This window comes from Emys orbicularis, chromosome 3, assembly GCF_028017835.1.
Source record: "Emys orbicularis isolate rEmyOrb1 chromosome 3, rEmyOrb1.hap1, whole genome shotgun sequence".
NCBI classification, from domain to species: Eukaryota; Metazoa; Chordata; order Testudines; family Emydidae; genus Emys; species Emys orbicularis.
In genome coordinates, this window is record NC_088685.1 from 203,091,067 (window position 1) to 203,117,927 (window position 26,861).

At 41.9% G+C, this 26,861-nt stretch overlaps 1 protein-coding gene across 1 annotated transcript in view; it reads right to left on the reverse strand.

Moving 5' to 3' along the window:
• Positions 1-2,914: 2,914 nt before the first annotated feature.
• The window catches only part of MACROD2 (mono-ADP ribosylhydrolase 2), a 1,323,621-nt gene continuing 1,299,674 nt past the window's right edge, over positions 2,915-26,861 (reverse strand). Inside the window, exons 17-18 of the mRNA XM_065401494.1 lie at positions 6,350-6,436; positions 2,915-2,976 (exon numbers count right to left, since the gene is read on the reverse strand). Of these exons, the coding sequence (XP_065257566.1) occupies positions 2,915-2,976; positions 6,350-6,436 (149 nt within the window). The remainder of the gene's footprint in view (positions 2,977-6,349; positions 6,437-26,861) is intronic.

The window sequence follows — 26,861 nt, forward strand, 5'->3', positions numbered from 1 at the left end:
AAAAAGGGTGAAAAAGAAAGGGAGAGCTGGAAAAGTTATTCTTTGATTGTTAAGGTGTTTTTTTACTTTTGCTTCACTACTTTTTAATGGAGATCCCATCAGCCATATTTCTCTCTCTCATGCAACATGGCAGCATATTGTCAATATACTGACAAGGACAAAGGGGTATACACAATAATAAGACCTTGCTTTTAAATCTCTGTGACACAGCTGCCGCTGTTGTAAAGCTTCTATATTTGGTCTTGAGCTACATGAAATCCCATTACGAGCATAAATAACACATCTTGCTGTATATGATATTGGCATCTGATAATAGCCCTATACAGGGGGAGAGGGGTGTATTAATGCTTTGAAACTGCATATCTTCAGCGGGGATCAACATTTTCTTTTGTAATTGGGGTGTGCCAGGGACTTTTTATCTCTAGCAGATTACTCGTTTTTATCGAGGAGTCAGATTGTTTATTGTCTATGAACATAACTATTCTTTTCCATTTCTGCTGCAATAACAATTGTGCATTCGTGCAATGGCACCATCATTCAGTATATAAAGCGGTAAAGCTCAAAAAGGCAGCCAACTGACTTCATCCTTGTTTTACAGCAGTCTAGTTAGAAGTGACGTTAGGCATTGTAGAGCCAAGGGCATAAAAGCCTCATGACACAAACCTGTTGTTCCCAGAATACAGATGTCAGAGAACTGAACTTAATTCCAACTAGTATAAAATTGCTTTTCATTTTCCTAAGCAATGACAAAAAAAACACATTCACTCAGTTACTCTTCCATTGCTAATATTGCTGCTATCTGGGTTCTGCTGATCTGAGACCATACACAGTCTAAATACAGTAACTCCTCACTTAAAGTCATCCCGCTTAACGTTGTTTCATTGTTACGTTGCTGATCAATTAGGGAGCATACTCATATAAAGTTGTGCAATGCTCCACTCTTACCTTGTTTGGCTGCCTGCTTTCACCACAGCTGGCAGCCTCCCTATGGCCCCCTCCCCCCCAGTGCCTCCCGCCCACCGGCAGACTCTGCGGATCAGCGCCTTCCCCCTCCTCCCCCTGCCTCCTGCCCGCGGCAATCAGCTGGCTTGCGGCGTTTTGGAGGCAGGAGGGATGGGGGAGGAGCGAGGACTCGGCGCGCAGGCTCCCCCTCGCTCCTCCCTTCTGCCCGGGGCAATCAGCTGGCTTGCAGCGTTCGGGAGGCAGGAGAGGGAGGGGGAAGGCGCGCCGAGTCCTTGCTCCTCCCCCCTCCCTCCTGCCTCCAAGACGCTGCAAGCCAGCTGATTGCCGCGTTCGGGAGGCAGGGGAGGGAGGGGGAGCCTGCGCGCCGAGTCCTTCCTCCTCCCCCCGCCTCCTGCCCGTGGCAATCAGCTGGCTTGTGGCGTTTTGGAAGCAGGAGGGAGGAGGAAGGAGCTAGGACTCGGCGCGCCTCCCCCCTCCCTCCCCTGCCTCCCGAACGCGGCAAGCCAGCTGATTGCCCCGGGCAGGAGGCGGGGGGAGGAGGGAGGACTCAGCACACCTCCCCCCTCCCTCTCCGAACGCGGCAAGCCAGCTGATTGCCGCCGGCAGGAGGCTGGAGGAGCCTGCACCCCAAGTCCTCGCTCCTCCCTCCTGCCCCAGCTGCCCTGGAACCTAACCCCCCCATTTACATTAATTCTTATGCGGAAATTGGATTCGCTTAACATCATTTCACTTAAAGTCACATTTTTCAGGAACATAACTACAACGTTAAGTGAGGAGTTACTGTATGTTACAGTTGCAGAATGCTATTATATTATTTAAGTGACAATTAATGTCACATAATTAATACTTTTCCCACGTGTTGCTTTTTCTAATTCTGTATATTCTAATTAAGGTGACCAGATAGCAAGTGTGAAAAATCGGGACACTTTTGGGGTGGGGTGGGGGGTGAAGGGATGTAATAGTTGCCTATGTAAGACAAAGTCCCTAATTTCGGGATGCAAAAGTTCATAACATGTTAAAATAATCTATTATAATAAACGTTGATGGGGAAAGGTATGAAAAGGAGACAGAAAAACTAAATGAAAGAACCTAATGATGTAGTTAAAGGACTATGTTAACATCATTCTTAGTAAAAACACAAGATGTGGAACTGGAAATTAATGAACCAAAATTTGTGTGTCTAATATTGTATTAGCCTAATTGGCGGACAAAATAATGAGTGCCTGGGCTGTTCTATCCACCACTCCCTTTCTGGGTCCTGAAAGAGACTTTGTGAGGAGAATATGGAAGAACAGAGAGAGGCTGCTGGAGCAAGCTTTACCATCATGGTTGCTACCCCACTCGGTAGCACATTGGACCTTTTTCATCCTAATCCTGAGGGACGTCCTGACCAGACCAGGCCAGAGAGATGGACCCAGATGACATCACCCTCCCTACCAGCTCCAGCTGAATCCCAACCACCACCTGGGATTAAACGGGCTTGGACTTTAACAGCAACAGCAGCAGCAGCAGCTCATCTCATTTAACGTCTGCTCTTTTCCCCAATAGGACCATTATTGCCATCTTTGATACCATCTAAGGGACTGTCAAACAAGGTGTGTGTGTTTCCTTCTAAAAGCTCTCTCCAGCTAAAGGAACACGAATTCCTGTTAAAATGAAAGCCTTATTTAATGCTTGCATTTCAAATGCTTTAACTGTTTTTCCTTCTTTTCTATATCTTTAGTAAAAGGTTAAAAAGATTTTTAATGGTGTGTTTGCCATGGTACTAAGCAGGCTGAGGTCTCTGTACACCAAATCCCAGACCTTGTTTAACATTGTTTAATGTTAGACAGTGATTGGGTCATGTTTACACCTTTGGGCCATTAATACAACAGATCTTTTTTTCAAATGCAATCTGCATGGCTATGCATACTTGCAGTGAGACACTGGTCATAGGAGACTTACCTATTTGTTAATCTTCCGGCTGCATTTCTGAATGTTCATTTATACTTTCAACCTGACTATTCATTTCAGCTGAAAACAAAACAATAAGATTGTCAAACTTCAGTCAAGTTCATCCTGGCAAGTAATAGCTGCTCCTAACCTAAGGGAATAGAGCACTAAAATATCTTTGCTGTAAGTCTTTGTAGCTTTCTCTTATATAAGATCTTCTTAATGGTTTCATTATTTAATGTAGATTATGAACAGTTCTGTAATAAGATACCCATCAAAATTATTAGAGAACCTCTGAATCTAGATTCTCCCCAGACTTTTGGTCTAGATCTGAATTTTCACAAAGTCTCTATAATAGCCCAAACAAAAATCTTGGATTTGGACACCTCAAACTTTGGGGAAAGTTTGGGTCTGGCTTCTGACCTGAAATTTAGAATTTGGACCCATCGCTAATTATATCACAATTAAATGCTGATCTCACATTTTTATGGTTCAATTAATGTAACATTAAATAATAAAAAAGCATCATACACTTTTCATTAAATATAAAAAACAAGGTGTAATTCAAAAGGAAGGCTGTCTCACTCTCTCTACAGTGCCAAAGGAATCACAGAACATACGGTACAGGAGATTTGTTCATGAGGTCCTAGCTATACTTAAATAAAATGGGATGATTTCAACATGCACTCTCAGCCTTTGTTCGGAACTGCTTTATTTTTGTGAGTTTTAATGAGACTCTTTATGGTAATCCCATTTTTGTAGTTTATTTTTATGGTAGTATTTAAGTGTTTGGTATGGGCATCCATTGCCGAGAGTTGGAGTCTCTCTGGGAAAACCTTAGCATCCAAATGAAAGTTTTGAAAAATGAGCAAAAAGGAAAAAATGTTCTGCTTCTATGCCACGGGGTGTGAACCTCCTTCTGACTCAATATCACGTCAATACACCTGGTAGGATTTTGATGAGTTATTTGTGAATGATTCATCATGCGTATTCAGAACAGACACGGTAATAGCTCCTTTGGTGTATGGAATGAATGTGTAATAGGAAAAGTATCCACTCCAGATTATGGAGAAATGCTGCGACATGTGTTTAGCTATGGTTTGTGGATTATTGTTAATAGGCTTTTGCATCGCAGAAATGGAATGCATAATAAAAAAACATTAAGGAAAGGAGTCATTGTGCATGTGCAGTAGCAGCTTTTTCAAAACCTCAAAATGTCAGCCAATTTAATGCGGTTGTTTTTCTGAGAATACCAAAAGACCTAGCTCATATTCTAGACTCATTACTTGTGAAATTTAATTCATTTCATTTTTAATTAAATGGATGTTTAATTATATCAGACCAAAGCATCAAAAACCGGTAAGCCTGCCTTCATTTTTTATCCTATGACAAGCAGCCAATCACCTCCCTGTGGACAGTGCAATCCTGCTCAGATGTGGGGGGACGGGGGGGCTTGGGGATGCTGATGGGGAGATATACTTCACATTTATCAGCAACCTTTTGGGGCAATTGTGGAGCAGCACTGCAGGCTTTAACGACAGTCCCATCCAATCCTCCTAGAGCTAGACTGAAGGCTGCAACAAGGACTCAAGGATTATAGTGCAGAACAGGGGAGTTCCACAGGACTTCACTGCATGGAGACAGTTCAGAAACTGTAAATTAATTTCACTCCCAGGCAGAAATCTTGACTGGAGGTTCTCTGCCAGAAGTGGACATTGTCAATTCCCTGGACAAAGAGGATGCAATGGATATACTAATGCAAGAGCAAGTCCTGAGCAGTGCCAAGCTCCCATAAATCTGATTGACGTCTGTTCCTGCAGTGGTGCTAGTAAGCCCTGCTGTAACAGCAAGAGTGCTATCCCTGTCCCCTTGATGTTACTGGGAATTTTGCGGTGAACTTTAATAGGGCCAGGATTTCACCCAGGGTTGGAGAGCTTCTAAAATAATCAATGGGTCATACTACAGTAACCTAACCTTACAAGTATCATGGAGGGGATAGGCTAAGGGCCTAGGGTGTTTTGTTCTACGTCCAAAAAGGAGCACCTCATAAGTCTGAGGCTCAGCATCACAGTGCAAGTTGAGAATTTCAGTGAGGTTGAACATAAACTTAATGAACATCAACTGGGAAAGGGATTTTAAAATAAATGAAGATGGGAATTTCCCTAGTGTTTCTCTGTACAGTTTCTCCAGAACTGTCCCCTTAAATTGTTGTGATTTTGGGCCACTCCTCTGAGTCACTAACACTTCTCCCTCCAGCGGTGGGCTCCTTTGTGGCTCTCAACATTACTAGAGAAAGATTTCCCCCTAGCTGGAGAAGTGAATGCATTCCCAGTCAGAGGAGAGGAAAAGCTTCAGAATAACCAAGCATATGACCCATATTACTGAAAGCACGGCAAGTGCCATTGGCTATGATAGTGTGCCTTGGAGGTGGGGCATCCTCTCACAAAGAATGAAACTATTTGATACAGGGCAACTAGTCAGGAGTGGCAGTTTATAATCTAAATAGAGAAGATGGATAAAAGGGGAGGAAGAGAAACCTGTGGTGGTGGTGGTTTTTTTTTTTTTTCCAGAAAGATTTTTGAGTTTTATATTCCCAGATTACCAATGAAAGAAAGGTGTTGAATTAAGCCACTAATTCCAAACATCATTAGTTTCTTCAGATATTTTCTAATAAATATTTAATCCTTTTTATATTTTTTTACTTATATTCCCATATTATTAAGGAAGCAGTGCATTTATTTATGGTCAGAGTAAAGTTGTTCTGTTGTGACAAAATATTCATTTCTTTTTACTTGAGAGTAACTTGCTTATGTTCTTTATATGGATGGTGTAAAATTTGTGATGTCAACTGTTCATTTTCTTGCTTTTAATTGCATGGCTTTTGCAAATGATGCGACAGGAAAATTGAAACAAAACTGAAACTTTGAAACGAAGTTGTTGGTTTTGGAATTTCCTAAGGTATCTTTTCATCTTTCTCTTATTCCTATTGTGTCAGTAAATGAAGATGCAGGGTTTTAAAAAAAAAAATTAAATAAAAGGAATGGAATGGTCACCACATTATTAAAGCAGTGAAATGAGTGAGCAAGCTAATAATGGCTGGAAACCAACTTCCATAATCTCTTAGTAAGCTGTTGAAAATGGCCCTTTGGATGAGCCAATATTGAAAGCTATCTGATCTGTATATCCTAAAATATCAGCATTTATAAAGCACTTATCACTGTGGAATTGTACCTGAAATTACAAAACCCATGAGCTAGAATGCTACTAAAATCTTTATATGTTTTGAATTTTGTGAAGCAAGGGGACAAGAAACATTAGACACTTCACAATTTTTTTTTAAAAAGGAGCCATTTTCACACACACACACCTTAGATAGGCATCTCTACTAGTTCTATCTATTTAGTCAGCATGCTAGACTTGTTTTGTGTGATATTAAAACACCAAATAACCATACCATCATTACTTGAAATGTTTTCTGTGTCACACGGATTTTCAACTGTCATTGTCTCTGCAGATAGCTTCCCTTTCCCTTGTGCTTCTCCTAGAAAAATGCCAAAAGGGAGAAAACAACATATACACTATCTGATTAATGTATAATTCTCAGATTCAATATTGCATTTTTTTGATAATCCACTGATATGCTATTAGCTGTATAGACTCTGATGTTCTGAGTGGTAGCCATTAAAGAAAAGGGCAGAGGATGGATGTAGGGAGAGGACATGGTTTAAAGGAATTGCTTAAAAGTCTATATAGAGCTGTGCTCCTTTTTTTAAAGTGGGATTGTTAAAACCACGGCATAATGTGCGATTTTGCCTCCCTGCCATTCTTTTCTGATCATTTTTGAAGAACCCCTTCTGTTCATAAAATGCAGTGTAGGATGGGGACCTAATCATACACTTAATGTTTCTCTATCTAGCAGAGTAAAAACAGATACACTAAGAGTTCATACACACTGAATAGTCATACACAACCTAGAATTGAAATGTACAAACATGTATTTTATGGCTGGAACTCAACATTTTAAGCCTCAGGCTTGTCTGGAAGCTCAGATTCAATCTCCTAGCAATATTATAAATGAAAAACATAAACAAATTGCTTATGTTATTCCATTCATGGCCCTTTCCAAATTCTACCAGTTAGTATTGCTGAGAGACCAATTTTTAGTGAATTTCCATTATGGCACTTTGGTATTTGGTGGCAACTATAAAGCTCATCATACTTACCCTGTGGCTAAGCTACAAGATTTCAAATGATTGGTTGCTAAGCAATTGAGAGAATTTGGTAGTTATCCTGAGATAGCAAAGTGTACCGAGTTTTGAAACATTTCAAAATGGAACACTTTTAAGTGGGAACAATTTATCTCTTCAACAACAGAGACAGAGAAAGCATTCTAGAGTCATATAAACAGCACTCCCCCCCCTTTTGAAAGAAGTCTAGGGAGGGTTTTTTTTTGGTATTTATGAGCTTTGAGGTTATATGTTTATTCTGTCCATAGACATGTATGTACCACTAACGTTTCTTCAATGAATTTGCTTTGCCATAGTACCTGCCAGAGACAATGCATTGTGATGGAGATTTTACTCTCCTCTGCAATGCCTGCGGTGACAATGTTAATCTTTTAAGTAGCCTTAATTACACTATTTATGGCGGTACTGTGAATAAACACAAAAACAACAACCAATGAAGCAGAGAATACAAAACAAGAAAACATAACCAAGAAGCAGCTTGACAGGGATAGACTCAATTAGCCATTTGGATGGGGAAACAGGCAGCATCTAAGTGTCCATGACTGAGCTGTCACCGACTACTTTGGAAGAATCCTTCTTGACTTAAAAACCCTTCAATGAACCATAATTTTTGCACTGCCTCCTCCTTCATAGTTGTGTAAATTAGCCCCCCTCCTAGATGAATGAAATGTCTGTAAACAGCTGTGAGTTTACAGTTTGCATGTCAGTGAAGTCCTGAAGTGACAACTTTGTATGCATGTTAAAACGTCAAGCCTTCTCCTGAGAATTCTGAATAGCAAATAAAGTTTTCCCCTTGAGGTTTGTTATACACCAATGAGCCTAAACTTCCCACGCACTTCACCCATCTCTGTCTTTGACTCTCATGAAGGACAAAACCATGTCATTCTGATGTTGAAGCATACACATATTTTGCCAGGAATTTGTCAAGTGCAAGACTGAAGGTGCACGTTCAAAGTCACTAGCCAATTTCTTCCAACAAAATCAATGTGAAATTTGGATTAGCATGAAAGCACTGTTTGATCAATGAAGATACACTGAATGGTCTTAATAGGGTCTTGCTACATTTTTGAACGGCTCATGGAACGGGCTACTTAAAAAACAAAAACTCAGAAAAACAATCATTCTGCAGTCAAAGCATCAGGCGGAGATTTCAGATGTTTCCTATTGACACTTCCCCAACATCTGATGTGTGTGTCTGGGATCCCTGCTAAATACCAACACATTCTGACTGACAGTTGATGCTTCATGCATCAGACTTTTCCTCCTTTAAAAGACTGTCTATTAACCAAATAAACTAGACATGATATGACAGGCTATGCCTTGGCTCCCAATTTCTATAACATTTAGAGATATCTAGTTGTGCTGGTATTGTCAGGCACTAAAGATGTCTGTGTGAAGTTCACAGGTTCTCTCCCAAGAACTCCCATTAGCTAGCCAGCATGCCTGACTTCACTACACTGAAGAAAGGTTTCTCTGTTTGAATTTCAGAAATTCTCCTGTGTAGCTGGCAGGCATACAGCATTACTGGCAGTGTGCTGGGAAAAAGATAGAGCTAAATTAAAGGAAATCTTGCTAATTAGGGCCTGGTCCAGGACGGGTGAAACCAGTGGGAGTTGAGGGCATTCAGAACCTCATTGCTGGCACGCTGCATCTTGCAGGATTTGGCCTAGAGAGAAACAGTGGAAAGAGGAGCAGTAGTAGCAAATAATATAAAAAACCCCCCACAAGAACTATTTCCCTGTTGTCTCTTTCACCTCCTTATTTCACAACAGAGCTTTCAAGGAGTTTTGGGTCATGCTTTATATTGCCTGTGGTAAAAATCATTGTCAGAAGCAATGTTAGGACCCATAGTCCACAGAGGAAAAGGTAAAGGGGAATTCAGAGCCTTTAACACATACAGCAATTCTGCTGCAGGACTTGTAAAGTGGCTCTAGTCTCTATCTATTAGATCAGCAAGTTTTCCAAAGGACTGTGACGCGCTATGTAAATCTTCATTTTGTTCAAACTAACTTGCTAGTGTGTGTGTGTGTGTGTGTGTGTGTGTGTGTGTGTGTGTGAGAATGGTAAGCATTCATTATACTGATATGCCTGTGGAACAGGTATTATTCCAAACTGCTTCTTTCCTGCTGTGCAATAAAACTGAGTGCCACAGAGAAATGAGTCTATTTCACATAAACAGCTGAATTGGATCAAAACAAGAACCACCTCGACAAGCAATTTGTTCCGCAGTTGTTTTTTCCCCCCTTCCCCAGTTTGATTGCTGCTGCTCAGAGCACAAAGGAAAAGGTGTATTGCAGGGCTTCTAGCAGGAGATGAAAGATACTAAAATGGAGGGAGCCTGGGAGATACCACTTTCAATTTCAATTACCATTTCCAATTGTACTACTGACAGACTAGATTATCCTAACTCTTTGTAGGTTGGTTATATTACTAGGAAAGCAGTAAATGAAGTCAGGCATACAGTACAGGAAGGATGCTAGGATGTATGCAAAATGCCTCCAGCCAGCTTTTAAATACATAAGGCAAATGTTTTCTCAGAACTTGGGAAATCCCATAGGTATTCTTTTTAAAATGTTCTCTGTGGTTACAATGTGTCAATAGCTCCAAGCAGCTGCAGTTAAATACAATTATTTCTTTGAACAGATGAAGTCCTAAATTCACCTGCAGTTCACTAAATTAAACTGGAGATGTGATGCATGAAAGGAGAATACCCATTAGTATAGTTTTTACAAGTGTATGGGTACTGAAAAGAGACACTGAGGCTGATTTTTCATGTTTTCTTGATAATCTAATAATGAAAAGGAGTAAATAGACCTCTTCACCCAAGGTATTACGACCTATACATAATTTTGCATCTATACACACTGAAGATACTAGGTAACTAGATATTCTTACAGACCATTGTATAGTGAAACCCATGAAACTTGTTATTACCAGAAGTCAATAGCTCAATTAGCTTCTGCTAGGCTGAAATTTAATCAAAGCTTTGCTATACGGATATTGATCAAATCATACATGGAGGAAAATTTACACGGATGCTTTCATATGAAATCAAATCAATTAGGCAAGTGTCATGACAACTGTTCACACACTATGGATTTGATCCAAGGGCCACTGACGTCACTAAGACGATTCCTAATGGATTTTAGATAACTGATTGAAACCTCAATCCTGCAAAGAACTCTATGTAGGTGGACCTTTGCACCCATGCACTGCTCATTAGAGGGTCATGCACTAAGTTTATTAAAGCAAACTTTTTTTAAATTGCTTATATTATTAAACAAACAATTCCAAGATCAATGCCCCCACTACAATATCAAAGAAATAACATAATGGCTGCTCCTCCATTATGAGAACTCTGCCGTTCTTCCTGGAGAAACATTTCATACACATTTACTTAACACATGAACTCCTCCACATTTCTATTGTTTTTTAAAAATGTCCTGATCCTGTTTAACAATTATCCAAGGCAAATATTCAGAGACATGCTTGCTCCTTCCTCATCAATACTCTCTGCTTACTCGTGTGGGGAAGAAATTGGACCAACTCCTGACATGGCCAGCAATTTAGCATTGTAATCCTGCCCCTCCCAAATTCACACAATGCACACTGGCAGTCCTGGCAATGGATAGGCATTAGGAGGTGGGCTTGGGATAGGGCCTGTGTGTTTCAGTGTGTGTCATCCCTTTTTCCTGATCCACCTGCTTCCTCTTTCTTGGATTCTGTCTACTCCTGGAATATGTGGATCGGGTGGCTGTGCAGGTATGGGTCCCAAGGTAATGGTACTTTGAGGAAATTATTTGGAGTCTATTTTGGGAACAAGAGAAAAGATGGCAATAATAGGATGCACAGATTTGAATTTATGAAACCACACTGATTTAAACTGGAAGAGGTTATAATGTTACAAACACAGAATTATGATTTAAATTTGTTCCAAATCAAGTCAAAAAGTCAAAAGCTTGAAAATGTTCATGAACCATAAAGAAAAGAGAAATCAGTTCAGGTCCACTGATACATTTTGTTTCAATTTTGATTATTTTTAATTTTATTTTTTACTCTAATTAGCGTAAATTTCTAAAAGAAAAGTTGTTTCAAGCCAAAAAGCCAGACTTTTTCATTTGCTGAATGTTGAAATGGGATGTTTTGATAATTCTGAAACTTTTTTTCCAACATTTTTTTGAGTCAAGACATTTGTTGGAAACTGACTCTTTGCCACAAAAGATTTCAGTTTTGACTAATTGGGACTTTTCAATGAAAAAATATTTGGTTGAAAATTCCTGACCAGTTCTGATGAACCAGTTAACTAGAGCTGAGTGAACACTGCTTACAATAATCACTTAGATTTCTGAATACATGTGCTACAGCTGTGTTCAATCCCCTTTTTGAGGTCCCTTTGTATAAACATTTCAATTGATAAGTTGTTTCCAGATATGACAGAAGCAGCAAATTTTAAACATATTTTGCAGCATACTTGTGGGGAAGTGAATTTGCAATTGGTAATCATGAATTATCAACAAGAACATTGATTCCCATTGATCCCACCAGGCAAGAAAAATACACCATGTAACCTGCCTGTCCAATTAAATAGCTCATATTTAACATTCTGAATAGTGTGGTTTAAATCTGGTTCCTCTGACATCAAGGGCAATGGGGCCACGATTTCACCCTGAATATTTGCAAAAAGCACACTTGCTAATGACCGGAGCTGACTGGGAATTTGTTGGCAAAACTCTTATTTTTTAAAATGGAAATTCCTAATGCATCAAAAGGACCTGAGGGTCCAGGATGGAATTTCTGGTCAAGGGGAGACACCTACCTCAGAATAGCCAGTTGGTTAGGGTACTCACTTGGCATGGAAGATACTCAGTTTCAAACCCATTTTCTGTCTGATTTGAAGCAGTGACTTGAAACAGAGTCTCCAACAACCTAGGTGATTGCCCTAAGTCAGTGGTTCTCAAACTTTTGTACTGGTGACCCCTTTCACATAACAAGACTCTGAGAGCGGCTACCCTAATAAATTAAAAACACTTTTTAATATTTTTAACACCATTATAAATGCTGGAGGCAAAGCGGGGCTTGGGGTGGAGGCTGACAGCTCGTGACCCCCCAGGTAATAACCTGGCGACCCCCTGTGGGGTCCCAACCCCCAGTTTGAGAACCCCTGCCCTAAGTACTGGACTATAGAGTCAGTCTCTCTCTGGTCCAATTAATATTTAATTACTCATATAAAGTGGAACAGCTCAAACAGGAAAGATTTAGATTGATTCCATAGTCTGGTGCTTGCTATGGATGTGAGAGATCCAGGTTCAATTTCCTTCTCTGAATCAGGGAGAGCTGAGATTTGAACCTGGGTCTCCCACATTCCAGCTGAGTGCCCTAACTAATTGTCTATTCCAGCATGAAAATCAAAAGATATCATTGGAGATTTTTAGGAGCAGGTTAGACAAACATCTGTCAGGGATGGTCTAGATCATACTTAGTCCTGCCATGAGTGCAGGGGACTGGACTAGGTGACCTCTCGAGGTCCCTTCCAGCCCTATGATTCTATTTGTGTTCTGATGTAGGATTTTTTTTTTAAAATCTCCATTTTTTTCCTGAATTCAGACAGCCCTAGTAATGAGCTACAGACCAAGGTTTCTATCTGTAATTGGATCTACTTGGGTGTTGCAAAAGACACAGAATTATTCACAAAAACTCTCTGACCAATATTTTTGAGTAATGAAAACAGTAATTCTGAGAAAATATATTCTGTTCATGGACATTGGGGGGAAAAAAGATAAAATTCATTATTTATTATGAATTATTTGCCCGGCTCTAGAAATAGCTTACCCATTTCAATCCTTGTTGGAAACAGCTTTCAAACCTCAAATTTTGTTTATATAAAAATATGAAATCTGTGTTCTACTTAGTCTGAATGACCCAGTTTCCACTCTACCTATTACATAAAACTTAATATCTCAATGTTAGGTGTAAATGTACTTCTCCTAATTAGGTAGAACACTGAAAAAGGGGGTCTTTATTCTTCTGGCTAAAAGCTAATAGTGCAATTTTTCATCCACAGCCGCAAAAAATAAAAGACAAACTCTTCCGACCCCCCAGCTGCATTGTTTTGTCTGTCAAAAACAATTCCATTTTTCTTCTTCTTGCAAGTAGGCAGACCTGATTTTTTTCAGTCATTTCACTGTGGCTGTTTGCTAATGTTACTGTCAAACCTTCATGTACTTTGTTTACTGCTTTGTTTTTAGTAGCATTATAAATGCTGCCTTGCTTAGAAATTGAAGCTCTCCATGCCCCGAGAGTGATTTTGCTCAGTTTGACTCATGTTTGATACATCCCTTCCTGGTGACCTACCTTTCTTTGACCAGACCAATAGTATAACTCACAGAAGATTCACGCTACCTACTTATATATCATCAACCATAATACTGGTAGTACCCAGAGACTGAGGACATTCCAAAACCCTTTTTGTTATAATTTTGAGAAACTCTATGGACAGATACACTCACCAACCATAGATCAGGAAACCACAGCTGAACCTACAGGAGCTGAACCAGAGTAAATTTACATATTGCTGCTGAACGCAGCTTCATTAGTGACAAACCTCACCATCTGCTAATCGGGAGCGTTTTACCTTGATCAAAAACTCAGCACTTAGGCATTGCAGGATGAAAAGAAAGGAAAGCATGCAGATTTCAGAGGCGTTTGAACTTCTGCAACATTAGCGTATCTGTTCCTTCGAAAAAGGCGAGTGCTGTCTCTTGATGCCAGGCAGAGGATGTCACGACTAGTGACATTCACACAGCAGCTCCTTAGTATTGGAACAGAATGTTTACCTTCACCCTCTGGGGTGCTGGCCATGTCATTAGGCTCCCTGTACCTCCACTACAGCAGGCATCATGCCAGCTGTGTGTGTCTGTGCATGTGTATGTCTGTGCCAGCTGTGTGTGTCTGTGCGTGTGGATCTGTATCTGAAAACTGAAGCGCTACGCTGACATTTATAGAAGGGGTGGCTGCTGCTCCCAAGCACTGTTATGAAATATGGAAATGGCCGGTTTTAAAATGTGACTTTGAAAGTGTCTCAGACTAGCTTCTCCCCCTTCCCTTCCAGTCTTTGATCAAACACATTCTTGGTAAATCTCATTATGCCTCCCTTCCTCTAAGGTGGTGGCAGTAATGGGAGGGCAATGAGGGCTGTCTCTCATCAATATGCTCCCAGAGGATCTACACAAATTGGGTGATTCTCAGCTCAGTAATGCCCATCAGGAACTCTTTGTACCTTTTGTCTCTCTTTAGCAACAGCAAAAATCTATATATACAGCAGGCTCTTAACGAATACAGGGGCATGTAATTTTAAGAAAAGCGCTTTTCAAGTTTTCACTCTAATGGGGTCTTAGCTGCATAAGGGGCTATGGTGGCACCAGCTTCAGTTTTCTTCAATAGTTCTTGATATGAAATCTCTCATCAGAAAAGCACTTTACTGCAGGGAATAACTAAAATGGAGCACTCTGAAGCTTTTGTTACATGCTTAAATTGCTTGGCTATTAACATGACTAAAATGTTGCCTGCTTATATTAAAAATCGTAGAATTAAGACACATTATCTGCCCGGAGGAGTTTTCAATTTAAGGACCCAGTGCTGTAAGCCTTGCTCCTGCAAGTAATCCCTATGATTTCATCGGATTTAATAGAGGGAGGTGACATGGAGAGGATGCAATATGAGCCATTAGAAAGGACATGACCGTGGGAGTCAGGAGACCTTGAATTCTCTTCTGAGCTCTGCCACTGACATGCTATGTGACCTTGGGTAAGTCATTTTACTTCTCAGCTTCTGCTTCCCTGAGTGTAAAATGGGGGTGATAATACTTACAGACCACACAGGGGCATTATGAAAATTAATGTTTGTACAAGGAAAGTGATACAAAAGTACTATCATTGTTTCCCTTTCATTTGGTTAGTAAGCTAGACGCAAGCACACAATATGCATTTTCATATGGCTAAATGTAAATGTATACATCTGAGAACAAAGAACGTAGGCCATGCTTACAGGCCTCTCCTGGCAAGCAGTGACTTTGAAAAAGATTTGGGGGTTATGGTGGCCAATGAGCTGAACATGAGCTCCCATGGAAAGGCTGTGGCCAGTAGGACTAATGTGATCCTCGGATGCATAAACAGCAGAATCTCAAGTAGGAATAGAGAGATTATTTTACCTCTATATTTGGCCCTGGTGTGACTGATGTGGGAGTACCATGTCCATCTCTGGTGTCCATAATTCAAGAAGGATGTTCATAAATTGGTGAGAGTTCAGAGAAGAGCCGTGAGAATGATTAAAGGATTAGAAAACATGCCTTATACTGATGGGGTGAGCTCCTTGAGTCTATTTAGCTTAACAAAGAGAAGGATAAGGCGTGACTTGATTACAGTCTGAAAGTACCCACATGGGGAACAACTATTTGATAATGGGCTCTTCAATACAGAAAAGGAAGGTACAACATGATCCAATGGCTAGAAGTTGGACAAATTCAGACTGGGAATAAGTCATAAATTTTTAAGTGATGGTAATTAATCACTGGGACAATTTACTAAGGATTGTGATGGATTCTCCATCACTAACCATTTTAAAATCAAGATAGGATGTTTTTCTAACAGCTGTGTCCTAGGAATTATTTTGGGGAAGTTCTGTGGCTTGTGTTATACAGGAGGTCAGACTACATGATCTCACTGGTCCCTTATAGCCTTGGAATCTATGAATTCCCCCTTTCCCTCATTTTTCTTGCAATTTTTGACCTTTTGCTAGGTTTTCAAAACATTTGGCCAGATCCTAATCCTAAAAGCCAATGAAATCGGACCACATTACACAAGCTGGGGATCTGGTCCCTTTCAGTTTAAACAAGTATTTTCTTCTTCCCAGACTATATTTACCTATTCTGTTATAAAAATGAGAAACTACCAATGTCAATGTGTGGAACACAGGACATTTATTTTCAAAATGTATCTTGTTTGTAGTTTGGGATGGGCACAAACCAAGGGGATAATGCAAAAGTGTGTGTTTTTTCTCTCACGCTCTTCATGGTATGCCAACACCTTGAATACTGCATGCAGTTCTGGTTTCCCCATCACAAAAAAAGATATATCAGAATTGGAAATGGGACATAGAAGGGCAACAGAAATGATAAGGAGTATGGAACAGTTTCCATACAAGGAAAGATTAAAAAGACCGGGACTGTTCAGCTTAGAAAAAAGATGACGAAGGAGCAATATGATAGAGGTCTATAAAATCATGAATGGTGTGGAAAAAGTGAATAGGGAAGTGTTATTTGCCCCTTCACATAACAAAAGAACCAGGGCTTACCCAATTAAATTAACAGCCAGAAGGCTTAAAACAAATATAAGGAAGTACTTCTTCACACAATGCACATTCAACATGTGGAACTCATTGCCAGGGGATGTTATGAAGGCTAAACGTATAATTGGGTTAAAAAAGAATTAGATAAGTTCAAAGAGGATAGTCCCATAAATGGCTATTAGTCAAGATGGTCAGAGATGGATCCCCATGCTCTGGGTGTCGCTAAACATGTGACTGGATGACAGGGGTTGGGTCACTTGATAATTGCCCTGTTCTGTTAATTCTTTCTAAAGCATCTGGCACTGTCAGAAGATGGATACTGGGCTAGATAGACCATTGGTCTGACCCTGTATGGCCATTCTTATGTTCTAATGTAAAATGAGAACTGGCCTGAAGTTTCAGTCAGACTAGAGTTTGGCTCTGTCTGCAGGTTCCACTTGTTCTCAAAATTTCGACTGTGTTGAACTCATGTTTGGTGCTTATCATCTCTGGTGCTCCCTCATCTAGAGGGATGCAAAGTAGGTTCTAAGCCATCTTCCTTCCTCCCTTGAGCACTAGGCAGGCCATTGAAGTGGCACAAAGAAGTCTTAATCTTGGCTGAAGACCTAGTTTCTAATTTTGAATTTCTGATGAAGGTAGCCAATAAGTCTAGCAGGCCTTCTGTACTCCACTCTTACCGCGTCTTCAAAACCTGGCATCTCTTTGGAATTTCCTTTAGCTATTTCCCTGAGTGCACAATGTGCCTCAAGAGAACCAAATCCAATCCAGTCATGTATACACTACACTTCCAAGGTGTTTTAGATATTCTTGGATGCAACAACAGGAAAGCTGCAGATAAAGCATATAAAGAGCGGCAGAGAGGCCCTGGGTCTCATAACTAAGCCAGATGATGCTGACAAAGAGGGCCTTATTATTCCAGAGAGAGAAAATGACCCCTCTGGACTTCTCAAAAGGAACAGCTGTAGGTAGAAAAGAGACAACTGTGTACGCTCTCAGTTCTGTGTAGCTCCCTGAAGAGTGAGCAGTTGAAAGACAGGGAAAACTACAGATACGAGACATCTGGACTTACTGTGATGGGGATTTCATGAGGAGACAGACACTATGGATTGGCTAAGAACTGGAGGAGGGAAAAGTCCTTTCCAAGAGTTGTAAAATTCAGTTAAGTATGTGTACAAGAGTTCGCCGGGGCTCGACCCTCTCCGGGGCGGTGGGGAGCCACACCGGCTCACTACACACTGGTGAGCTTGGGAAATTCGTCTGGCCGTGGGGTCTCCCTCGGCAGCTCTTGCTGTAACTGGAAGAACACGGTAAGCCTGGCCCTGCTCAGGGCGGGCAATAATGCTATGTCAGGATCTCAGGCCCTCAGTCAGGACTGAGCAACAAAAAGTACAAAGTATTAAGCCCGGGCCCTAGGTCAGGGCGGGGCAACAAACACTGAGTCAAGAGCTCAGGCCCTCAGTCAGGGCTGAGCAACAATAGTACAAGGTATTAAGCCCAGGCCTGAGGTCAGGGCGGGGCAACAAACGCTGAGTCAGGAGCTCAGGCCCTCAGTCAGGGCTGAGCAACAATAGTAGGCCCCAAGCCTCAAAAGGCCTGGGAGAGGAGGAGACTGCCACCCACGGGTTGGGTGGCAGGGGGGACGCAGGCCCTCCCACTCCACTGCGTCCCAGCCTGGGGCCCTAGCAGCGGCAGAAGACCCGCTGCTGTCAGTGGGGATCCTGGCCACAACACACTGACATGGGCTCTGGCAGTGCTGCAGCCAGACTGGGGTCAGCTGCCCCTGGGCTCCTTCCACACTCCCCCTCGGGGCCTACCTGGGTCCTGGTGTCGGCCTCTGGGGGATCCAGGACCATGGGTTCGTCAGGGCAGGGATTGATCGGCAGGCCCGGCAGCTCCTCCGGATAGTGGGAGCAGGGCAGGCCTGGCGGCTCCTCCGGATAGCGGGCGCAGGGCAGGCCCAGCCAGTCCTGGCGGCCGCCTTGGGCCGCGGGGTCTTCCCAGTCACGAGCTAGGCTGGAGACGTCTGGTCTCTCCGGCGGCTGGGGCCCGACTGAGCTATGAGGGCGAGCTTTTATACTTCCAGGTCGCTGCCTGACCCTCTGAGGGGCGGGCTCAGAGCTCCGTGTCTGTTACAGAGGTCGCGGAAGTCATGGATTCATGACTGTCCCGGGGGCGGCGGGAGCAGCAGCGGGAGCAGCGGCGGGTGGGGAGCCCTGCGGTTGGCTGGAGCAGCTGCTGCTCGGTGGCCCCCGGCAGCTGGTGCCGCTGGCCTTGGTGACCCCAAGCAGCTGGTGCCCTGGCCCCAGGACCCCCCTCCCCGAGCAGCAGCCCCCCAAAGCAGCGGTCCTCCTAGCTAAGATTTAGTCAGGGGTATTTATAGTACAAGTCATGGACAGGTCACGGGCCATGAATTTTTGTTTATTACCCGGGACCTGCCCATGACTTTTACTAAAAATACCCATGACTAAATCGTAGCCTACGTTATAATGCAAAAGGTGGACTGTGCCTGAATTATTGGACAGAAGAGGCAGGGCTGCTTGGCATTATGACTGCAACAGTACATTTCTGGGGTCACTGCTTTCAGTGAGAGATTATGGCTGAGTCAAATAATATTGGAAAACATTCAGCTGGATTCCTTGTTAAGGGAACGATTGCTGGGTACAATGAGCTTAAAATAACAGAAAAAGCAGCAAAAGGAGGAAGATAAATAGGGAAGATATATAGTTTAGGGGGAAGGATAGTAACAGAAATTAAAAATGTATGTGCTATGATGAGAAACATGATTATTGTTTATCAACATTACAGAAATACCAAGACTAAACTTTGCAAATTCAAAGAGAATAAAATAATGTAATCCAGGAAGCAGAAGAAGCTCAAGGTAGAACATAAAGAGCTATAAATATATGTGACCTTTCAAGTACACTGTAGTTTTACATTTTTTTTTATACAAGGCTATAGAAGACAGCATGTAAAAGTCAAATAGAGAAACCTTAATAAGAACCTGAATAATCAGAACTAGAATGCAGGAAACACCAGGTTGAAATGTTTTTGTATTTAAACTTGATATTACCAGTTAACAGGGTTTCTGTGAATGTGTATATATAGCAAGGCTGTTTCCATCCCAGTGACTAGTCAGATACAGTATAAAGCACTCTGTTTTAAGTCTGTAACTGTGTTGCATTTACACAGCCAGTGTGGGCAGGGTGTGACATTCTCTTGCTTTAAAAGGAGCAGTGACTGACCTACAGAAAGGCAAGAATTCCATATGTTCAGTAATGTTTTGGTATAAAAAAAGATCAGTGAACATTCTGCACCTTTTTAGAAGAGGACTTTCCTCCATCCTAATCAACCCCAGCTCTTTAAATTCTTCTTTAGCTTTATTAGTTTATGCACAGCAGCTGGTAAACACTGATCTGTTCAAAATCGGCTCACAGGAATTGTGCTGTTATGATCCTTATTCTGCAATTGGATCCTTTCAAGAGTAAATGTCTACCTTTGCACATCTGACTGCAGGACTGGAGCTACTCAGAATATAATATTTTTAAAAGTAGAGAAAAGTCCACATAGCATATGGGATAGTTTTTAAAAATATACATGTTCAAGGGCAGTACTGGAATGCTTTATAAATAAAATGTTGGGGTTCATTTTCTTTTCTATCATGAAGTGCGTAGAATTTCTCAATGATAAAAGATGGAGCATATGAAGAAAAATGTTCCTTCTCCTTTGATGAAACTTTAAATGAGCTGTACAGAAAAAAACAGTCTCTGAATTTTGGCTTCTGGACATTTGTGCTGCTTTCACAAACATGATATTTTGCCTGCTGATTTCTGCTCCAGAGGCTTCCTTCAACAGAGCAGGGACTGAACAAATACTAGTTAGCCTTAGAGGAAGATGGGAAGCACGCACACCTGTCGTTAGAGCATTCTATACGTAACAGCTGCAGCTGTAGCTTAACGATTTAAGAAACAAACTTCTGAGCCAACCAAACTGATTAAGATCTCTCCCAAAAATCAATATCGAAGTTCAAGAATAGATATAAACACCTGACACTGTGTGTTCTGCTCTAATTAAGGGCTCCAGGCCAACTCATAAGCTGTGTGTAATACCAACCGCCACTAAACTTAAGAGTCAGTCAGCACTTTCCTGTTCAACCCTCATTTTCAGGGATTTATTACCCAGTCAGAAAAATTCACATTCAGAAGAAACCTATTAAGCTAAATGTTTACTTCTACAGTGTTTTCTTTTCAACCAGAGGATTATTGTACATTCAGAGAAGATACTTTATACTAAATTCAGCCTGATAGATGAACCAACAGTCTATGCCTAATTTGCATACACAATACTTGCAAGTTGCACACAAGATGGGTAGATTGTGACTCGGACTCAGTGTATGCTCAGGGAGGGAAAAGGTAGAAGAATCCCTCTATAACCTCTATCCTGCCCCGCTTTGGAGTCGGTGGGCGAGGAATGGGCTGGAAGAGGTTAGTAATTATGGAGTGTTGGTTTCAACCTGACCAGCACAGCTAAGCCAATGCAGATGGTGCTATCATTTTCTGCTGGCCTATACCAGCAACAAATTACTACATCCTTTCACTGACCCAGAGTGGGGGTGGGGAGAAATTCTGCCCCTCAAGGGTGTCTTTAAATCATAATGCATCCTGGACTTATTCCTGGAATGGTCCACTTTATATACCGTCCTTTACTCAGCGCAGTAATTTAATTACAAAGTATGTACATCCCCCTCTTTAATGGAAGCATAAAGTGTGTATTCATATTATTGTAAGGCATAACAGAAAAGAGAACTTTAGTGGAAACCACTCACATGAGTAAAGTTACACACTTGCGCAAGTGTTTGCAGAATCAGTGCCTAAGAGTTTATGAATTCTGAATTAAATCATCACATAACGGAATGGCTTTGGTTGGTATTTCCGGGCAAGGCTGGAGATCAGATTCATAAGGTAGGCAAACTGGTGACATTTATTTGCCATACTCGAAGAAGAAGATTTTAGGGCAAAATTCAAGATTCACAGTGCTGACCAGAAAAGAGATGAGAATTTTGCCCTTGGTGAAGCTGCTGGAAATCCAATATGGCAAGACAGGAAAAAGTAAGACTCCATATGAAAAAGTCACATGTCTGCTTTTTGTCTTGAAAAGAGCTACTCAGCAATGTTTTCTAAAAATGTAAATGTTCTTTCTGCCTCACAATGGGAAGTTAAACTAATATGCATGTCAGGGTTTGAAATAAATGTGCTGTGCCACTGTTATTCTTTGATTTTCCTTCCTTTTATATCAGCTCTCAGTAAGAGTTACATAAAGACATGACTGCAGTCCTGAAGACTTTTTCAAACTTTCTCCTTTGGTTTGTAATTTCTGGGCTCTAATGACTATCCGTATTTGTATCCAGGGAAAGTTACACCATAGACGGGAAATTCTAATTATTCATACTACAGGCAAGAAGTTCATGTAATGATAATCATCCTTTATTTCATATTGCTGGAGGTTTTTTTCCCCACTGACCATAGTTTGCAAAACAATGATGGCCAGGCTCAACTATTGATCTATCTTGGTCTAAAGTTTTAAGTTTTTTCTTTTATATTAAATATTACCTTCTTTGGGACTCCCCTCCACCACTTTAGTTTCTTGCCTTCTTCTAGGCTCTAAACCAGTGGTTCTCAAACTGTGGATCGGGACCCAAAAGTGGATCGAGACCCCATTTTAATGGGGTCGCCAGGGCTGGCTTAGACTTGCTGGGGCACAGGGCCGAAGCCCGAGCCCCACCGCCTGGGGCCCAAGCCCCACTGCCCAGGGCCCAAGCCTTAGATCTTTAGCTCTGGGCGGTAGGGCTCAGGTTATAGACCCTTTGCCTGGCCTGAAGCCCTTGGGCGGCGGAGCTCGGGTGGGTTCAGGCTTCAGTCCCCCATCCTGGGGTTGTGTAGTAGTTTTTGTTGTCAGAAAGGGGTCGCGGTGCAATGAAGTTTGAGAACCCCTGCTCTAAACCAAAGCCTATCTCACTGCTGCTTTGCCTTCCTGCAATTGTTCTATCAGCAATGGGGAGACATCTCTTTGCATCTACAGAAAGAGATTCAGCAGGAGGAGGACAGGAGAGGAATCAAAACAGGAGGGTTTTTTTGCAAGTAACCTGGAAGGCAAGAGACAAGTCTCCCCTGGCACCCTAAAAGGCCTGCTTGCTTGGGGAAGATCAGGTACAATCTACTGTGCACACCTCTCCTCAAAAGACCACAGGCAAGTCTGATGTGCTACGGAGAAGCAAAAACCCAGCATGGTAGAGCTGAGGGAGCAGCCCCAGGAAGTTCCACAGGCCAGTTTCACCAGCTCAGAAACCTGCCCCTATGAGGCTGATCTCCCAGTGCCTCTGGAGAGCTTATCCCCACTCACTAGAATTGCTGTTGGTCTTACGGGGGGGGGGGGGGGGGGAGGGGAGGGGGATGCAAATGTTGGTTTTTGGCCCTTTAGGTAGGAAGATCTCTGTGGGGTTCGGTAGCTTTGTTCCCAGCCACACCAAACTGCTGCAGGTGTTTGTTCCAGATGTCCACAGAGGTTCTTTGCTGATAAAGAACTTTCTGTGGCTGATGGGCTGTCCGATGACATCACAGAACAAGGGAGAGGAGGGCTCATTTTAGAATTCGGATAATGATGAAAATTTAGCACAGACCCCATAGAAAGTAACATTTAAAATAGAAATTGCTGTTGCAAAGCCAAGATTTGTCTGACTAGGCCTGATCATCGCTGTTCGACAAAATGAGCTTCCGTGAATAGCAGCCAAGCTTCATGCTGTTAAACTAAAGTGGAACTTCTGCTGAACTCTCTTGCCTTCAGCCTGTATTATTACAGATTCCTCAATGCTCGTAACATTTCAGGGGCACCACAAAGAAATTGGAAGCCAAGAATACAAACCTTAGAAAAAACAGCCTCAAACTGTCGGCAAGAAAAACGAAACCTGCAGGTTCTGGCTTTATGTAACTCTTAAAATAGAATAAAAATAGATGAAGATTCTTCCTTTCTCCATCGGAGAGCATGTTCCTTCTTCCCATGAAAGACTACTTTATCACACAGACTTTTCCAGAAGCCAGCAGACCGAGGTCAAGCTTTTCAAAAATAGGTGCCTAAAGTTAGGATTCTAAATTCATTTTTTGGTGCCCCTGATTTTCAAAAGGGCTGAGCACCCAGCAGTTCCCACTGACTTCAAAAAGTCTGGCTTCAAAGAGAGCTGTTGGTTGCTTAGCACTTTAAAACAGCTGGTCACTTATATAGGAACTTAAATGTGGATATGAAAATCATAGCTCGAGTGACAGTCCTTTTAAAATTACACTGCTGTACTACTGAAACAGAGCCTAAAACTGTAAGTGGTGGTCAGGGAACTCAAGGAACATGTTACTCTGACCAAAGCAAATAAATTAAAAAATCTCTGTGCAAACATTGGCTTTTGCCTTCTCTGAACCAAATATAGTTTACAGAGCCCCACCTGAGATGTTAAAGAACGGCTGACCAATAAAACCAGAGTTCCCATCATGTAAGCTGTCAGAGTCTTGGGCTCAGCAAGATGACTGTAATTTTTGTTGAATAAAATCTGCAATGTTTCCTGAAATCTCCTGCTGGCCTGAATTATTAATAGGTTGACAAGATTCTGGACCATGTGAGGTCCCAGTCCTGACCAGGGTCAGATGGCATAGGGCTGCTGGCTTTGTGAGATGCTTAGAAATGCCACCTGTAATTTTTAATCAGTGAACTATGAGGCCAAATGCAGTAGTGTTTGGCACTTCTATAGTGCCTCCCACACACCTGTGGATTGTCAGCAGGGCTTCAACCGAGCACCAAATTCCTGACCTCTACCAAATGAGCTAGAAGAGTATCTCTATCAACTAGCGGCGATAGCAGGCTTCTATCCCACTAGAGGATGAGGCGTGCACTTAAAAGCAAGTTACACTTCCTCAGGCTACACTCCTTGCTAAAAAAGGACTGCAGAGTTTGGACCAGATTTCATGATTTATGTATAAAAAGGGCTTCTTATCTTGTGTCCTTGCAGACAAGCAGAATGCCTGAAGTTTTCCTTTAACATATATTTCCACTACACAAGGTTTAAAAAGACCAGCCTGAAAAAGTGACTCCACGCAACTGGTAGCAATGTCTTTTTCATATTACCCATACTAGCAGTTCAGCTCAACTACTAAGGAGCCACCAATGGCACATGGAGCCTAGGTCAGAATTAGCCTCTAACGGATCTAGTCGTACATTAATTCTCCTCGTCAAGGTCAGAAAGAACTTGCAAGTCAGTGTGAGGATTGTCATTTTCCATAGTCTCCCCAAATCCTTTAGCATCTTTTACTTCCAGGGGAACTACAACAGCTTTCCAAAGACTGCAAAGATTGCTAATCTCTTGGTGCAAGTGACTTCAGCCTTAGCAGACATTTACAGATAAAACTGAAGGATTCCGCCATAAAGGATTAGGAGTGATTTCACCTAGAATTAAGGCACTGGTCTCAAACCATGCTTACTATATGTACAGCTCTGCCAATAGCGGATTTTAGTTTCAGTCTTACAATCAAAGTTTATTAGTTTTTGGTTTTGTTTTTTATTATTATTATCTCTTGAGTTCTTTTATAGGTTTAAAACTCTATGCAATTTGTGATGCTGTTTACAGTTTCCATTTTTCTGCCCTACACAGCTTTAAAATAAAAACTACAAAGAACATAAAGAAACTCAACAATGAACTTCCCTCCAATAACTATGTACATTGCATGTATACAGTGAAAGCTGTTAAAAAGTCAACATTCACTAGCTGTTAGCACAGATAATCTATTTTAAGTATTATTATTATTATTTATATTATGGCACAACCTACAGGTAGGCGCTGTACATATACAGAGTAAGAGGCAGTCCCCTGCCTGAAGAGCTTACAATTTAAATAGCAAAGAGACATAAAGTGTTGCTTTCTTATTTAGCTTGCGATTCCTATTAAAGCACCTAAATAAGGGGAAATATTATTGTCAAAGTGCTCTGCTCCCATTTAGGCACCTCAATGAGGTGGACCGGATTCGTTAAATGCTGAGAACCCATTGCTGTTAATGGGAACTGCTAGGAGCTGATCACTTGGGAGTGATGGGAACTGAACTGAGATCTCCTGAGCCCTGTCTAGTTACTTAACCACAGAGCATCCTTGCTTCTCCTCAGCCTGTGGTAATTACAGCTCGCACTATATGGTAATGTTGGCTAACGCTGATTCTTTAATGATCATCTCTGTGCACAGATATGTAAGCGAGAGTGATGCAGAAAGGGTGATTTTCCAGGACTAAAGTCCACATCGGTTTCTAAATTAGAATGTGTCAGATTTATGGTTTTGCAATAGCGGGAAAATTCAGAAAAAATACAACCCGAGCCAAGCTTGGTAGGTCTCTCAAACCAGCGCCTCGCCTTTCCCAGAGTTCAACACTTTGGAAGCTGCCTCATCCTTCAAACGCACAGCATGGCTGCAGCTCCCAGTGGCTCTCTCAGAGTTCCTGGCTGCCTCACTCTCAACACCCCTGCAACAGATTCTCCCACAAACGGAGGCAATGCACAGGCCCAGAGCACACAAAATTGGTACTCCTCGACAGCCAGCCCTTTGCATAGATGCCGCCACTGCTACTACTGGCACCTGCAGCATCCTCTTCAAAGATAGGGGAAACAGCTTGGTAAGAGGGGGAATGACTAGAAAGGAACAGCTAGAGCTGCTCAGACATTTTCCCTTAACGCTTTTTCAAAAAGAAGAGAGCTTTTATGGCTACATAGAATTTTTTTTCAGGAAATGTCTGTTTTCAAGAGAGTTTCTCAGGATTTCATAGTCCCTTCCCCCACCTCCCCAAAACAACTAAAAAGGTTTCAGTGAAAATTTTTTATTTTCACAATTTTGACTTAAAAACTTTTAGTGTTTTTTTGTACCCAAATCCCAAACATTTAAAAGAAAAACAATTTTTCATAGGGTGGGAAGGGAGCTGAGACGCTCTAGAAACAGCCTGTGGATGGCATCTGGTCTACACTGGGGGGGGGGGGGGGGGATCGATCTAAGTTACACAACTTCAGGTATGTGAATAGCATAGCTGAAGTCAACGTACTTAGACGTACTCACTGCGGTGTCTTCACTGCAGTGAGTCGACTGCTGCCATTCCCCCGTCGACTCTGCCTGCGCCTCTTGCGGTGGTGGAGTACAGGAGTCGACGGGAGAGCGCTCGGGGGTCGATTTATCGTGTCTAGACTAGACGTGATAAATCGATCCCCGCTGGAATGATCGTAGCCCGCCGATCCAGCAGGTAGTACAGACATACCCTAAGTCATTTCTGTAATGCATGTCTGCAATGTCTAAGTGCTGTACTATGTAAAGAC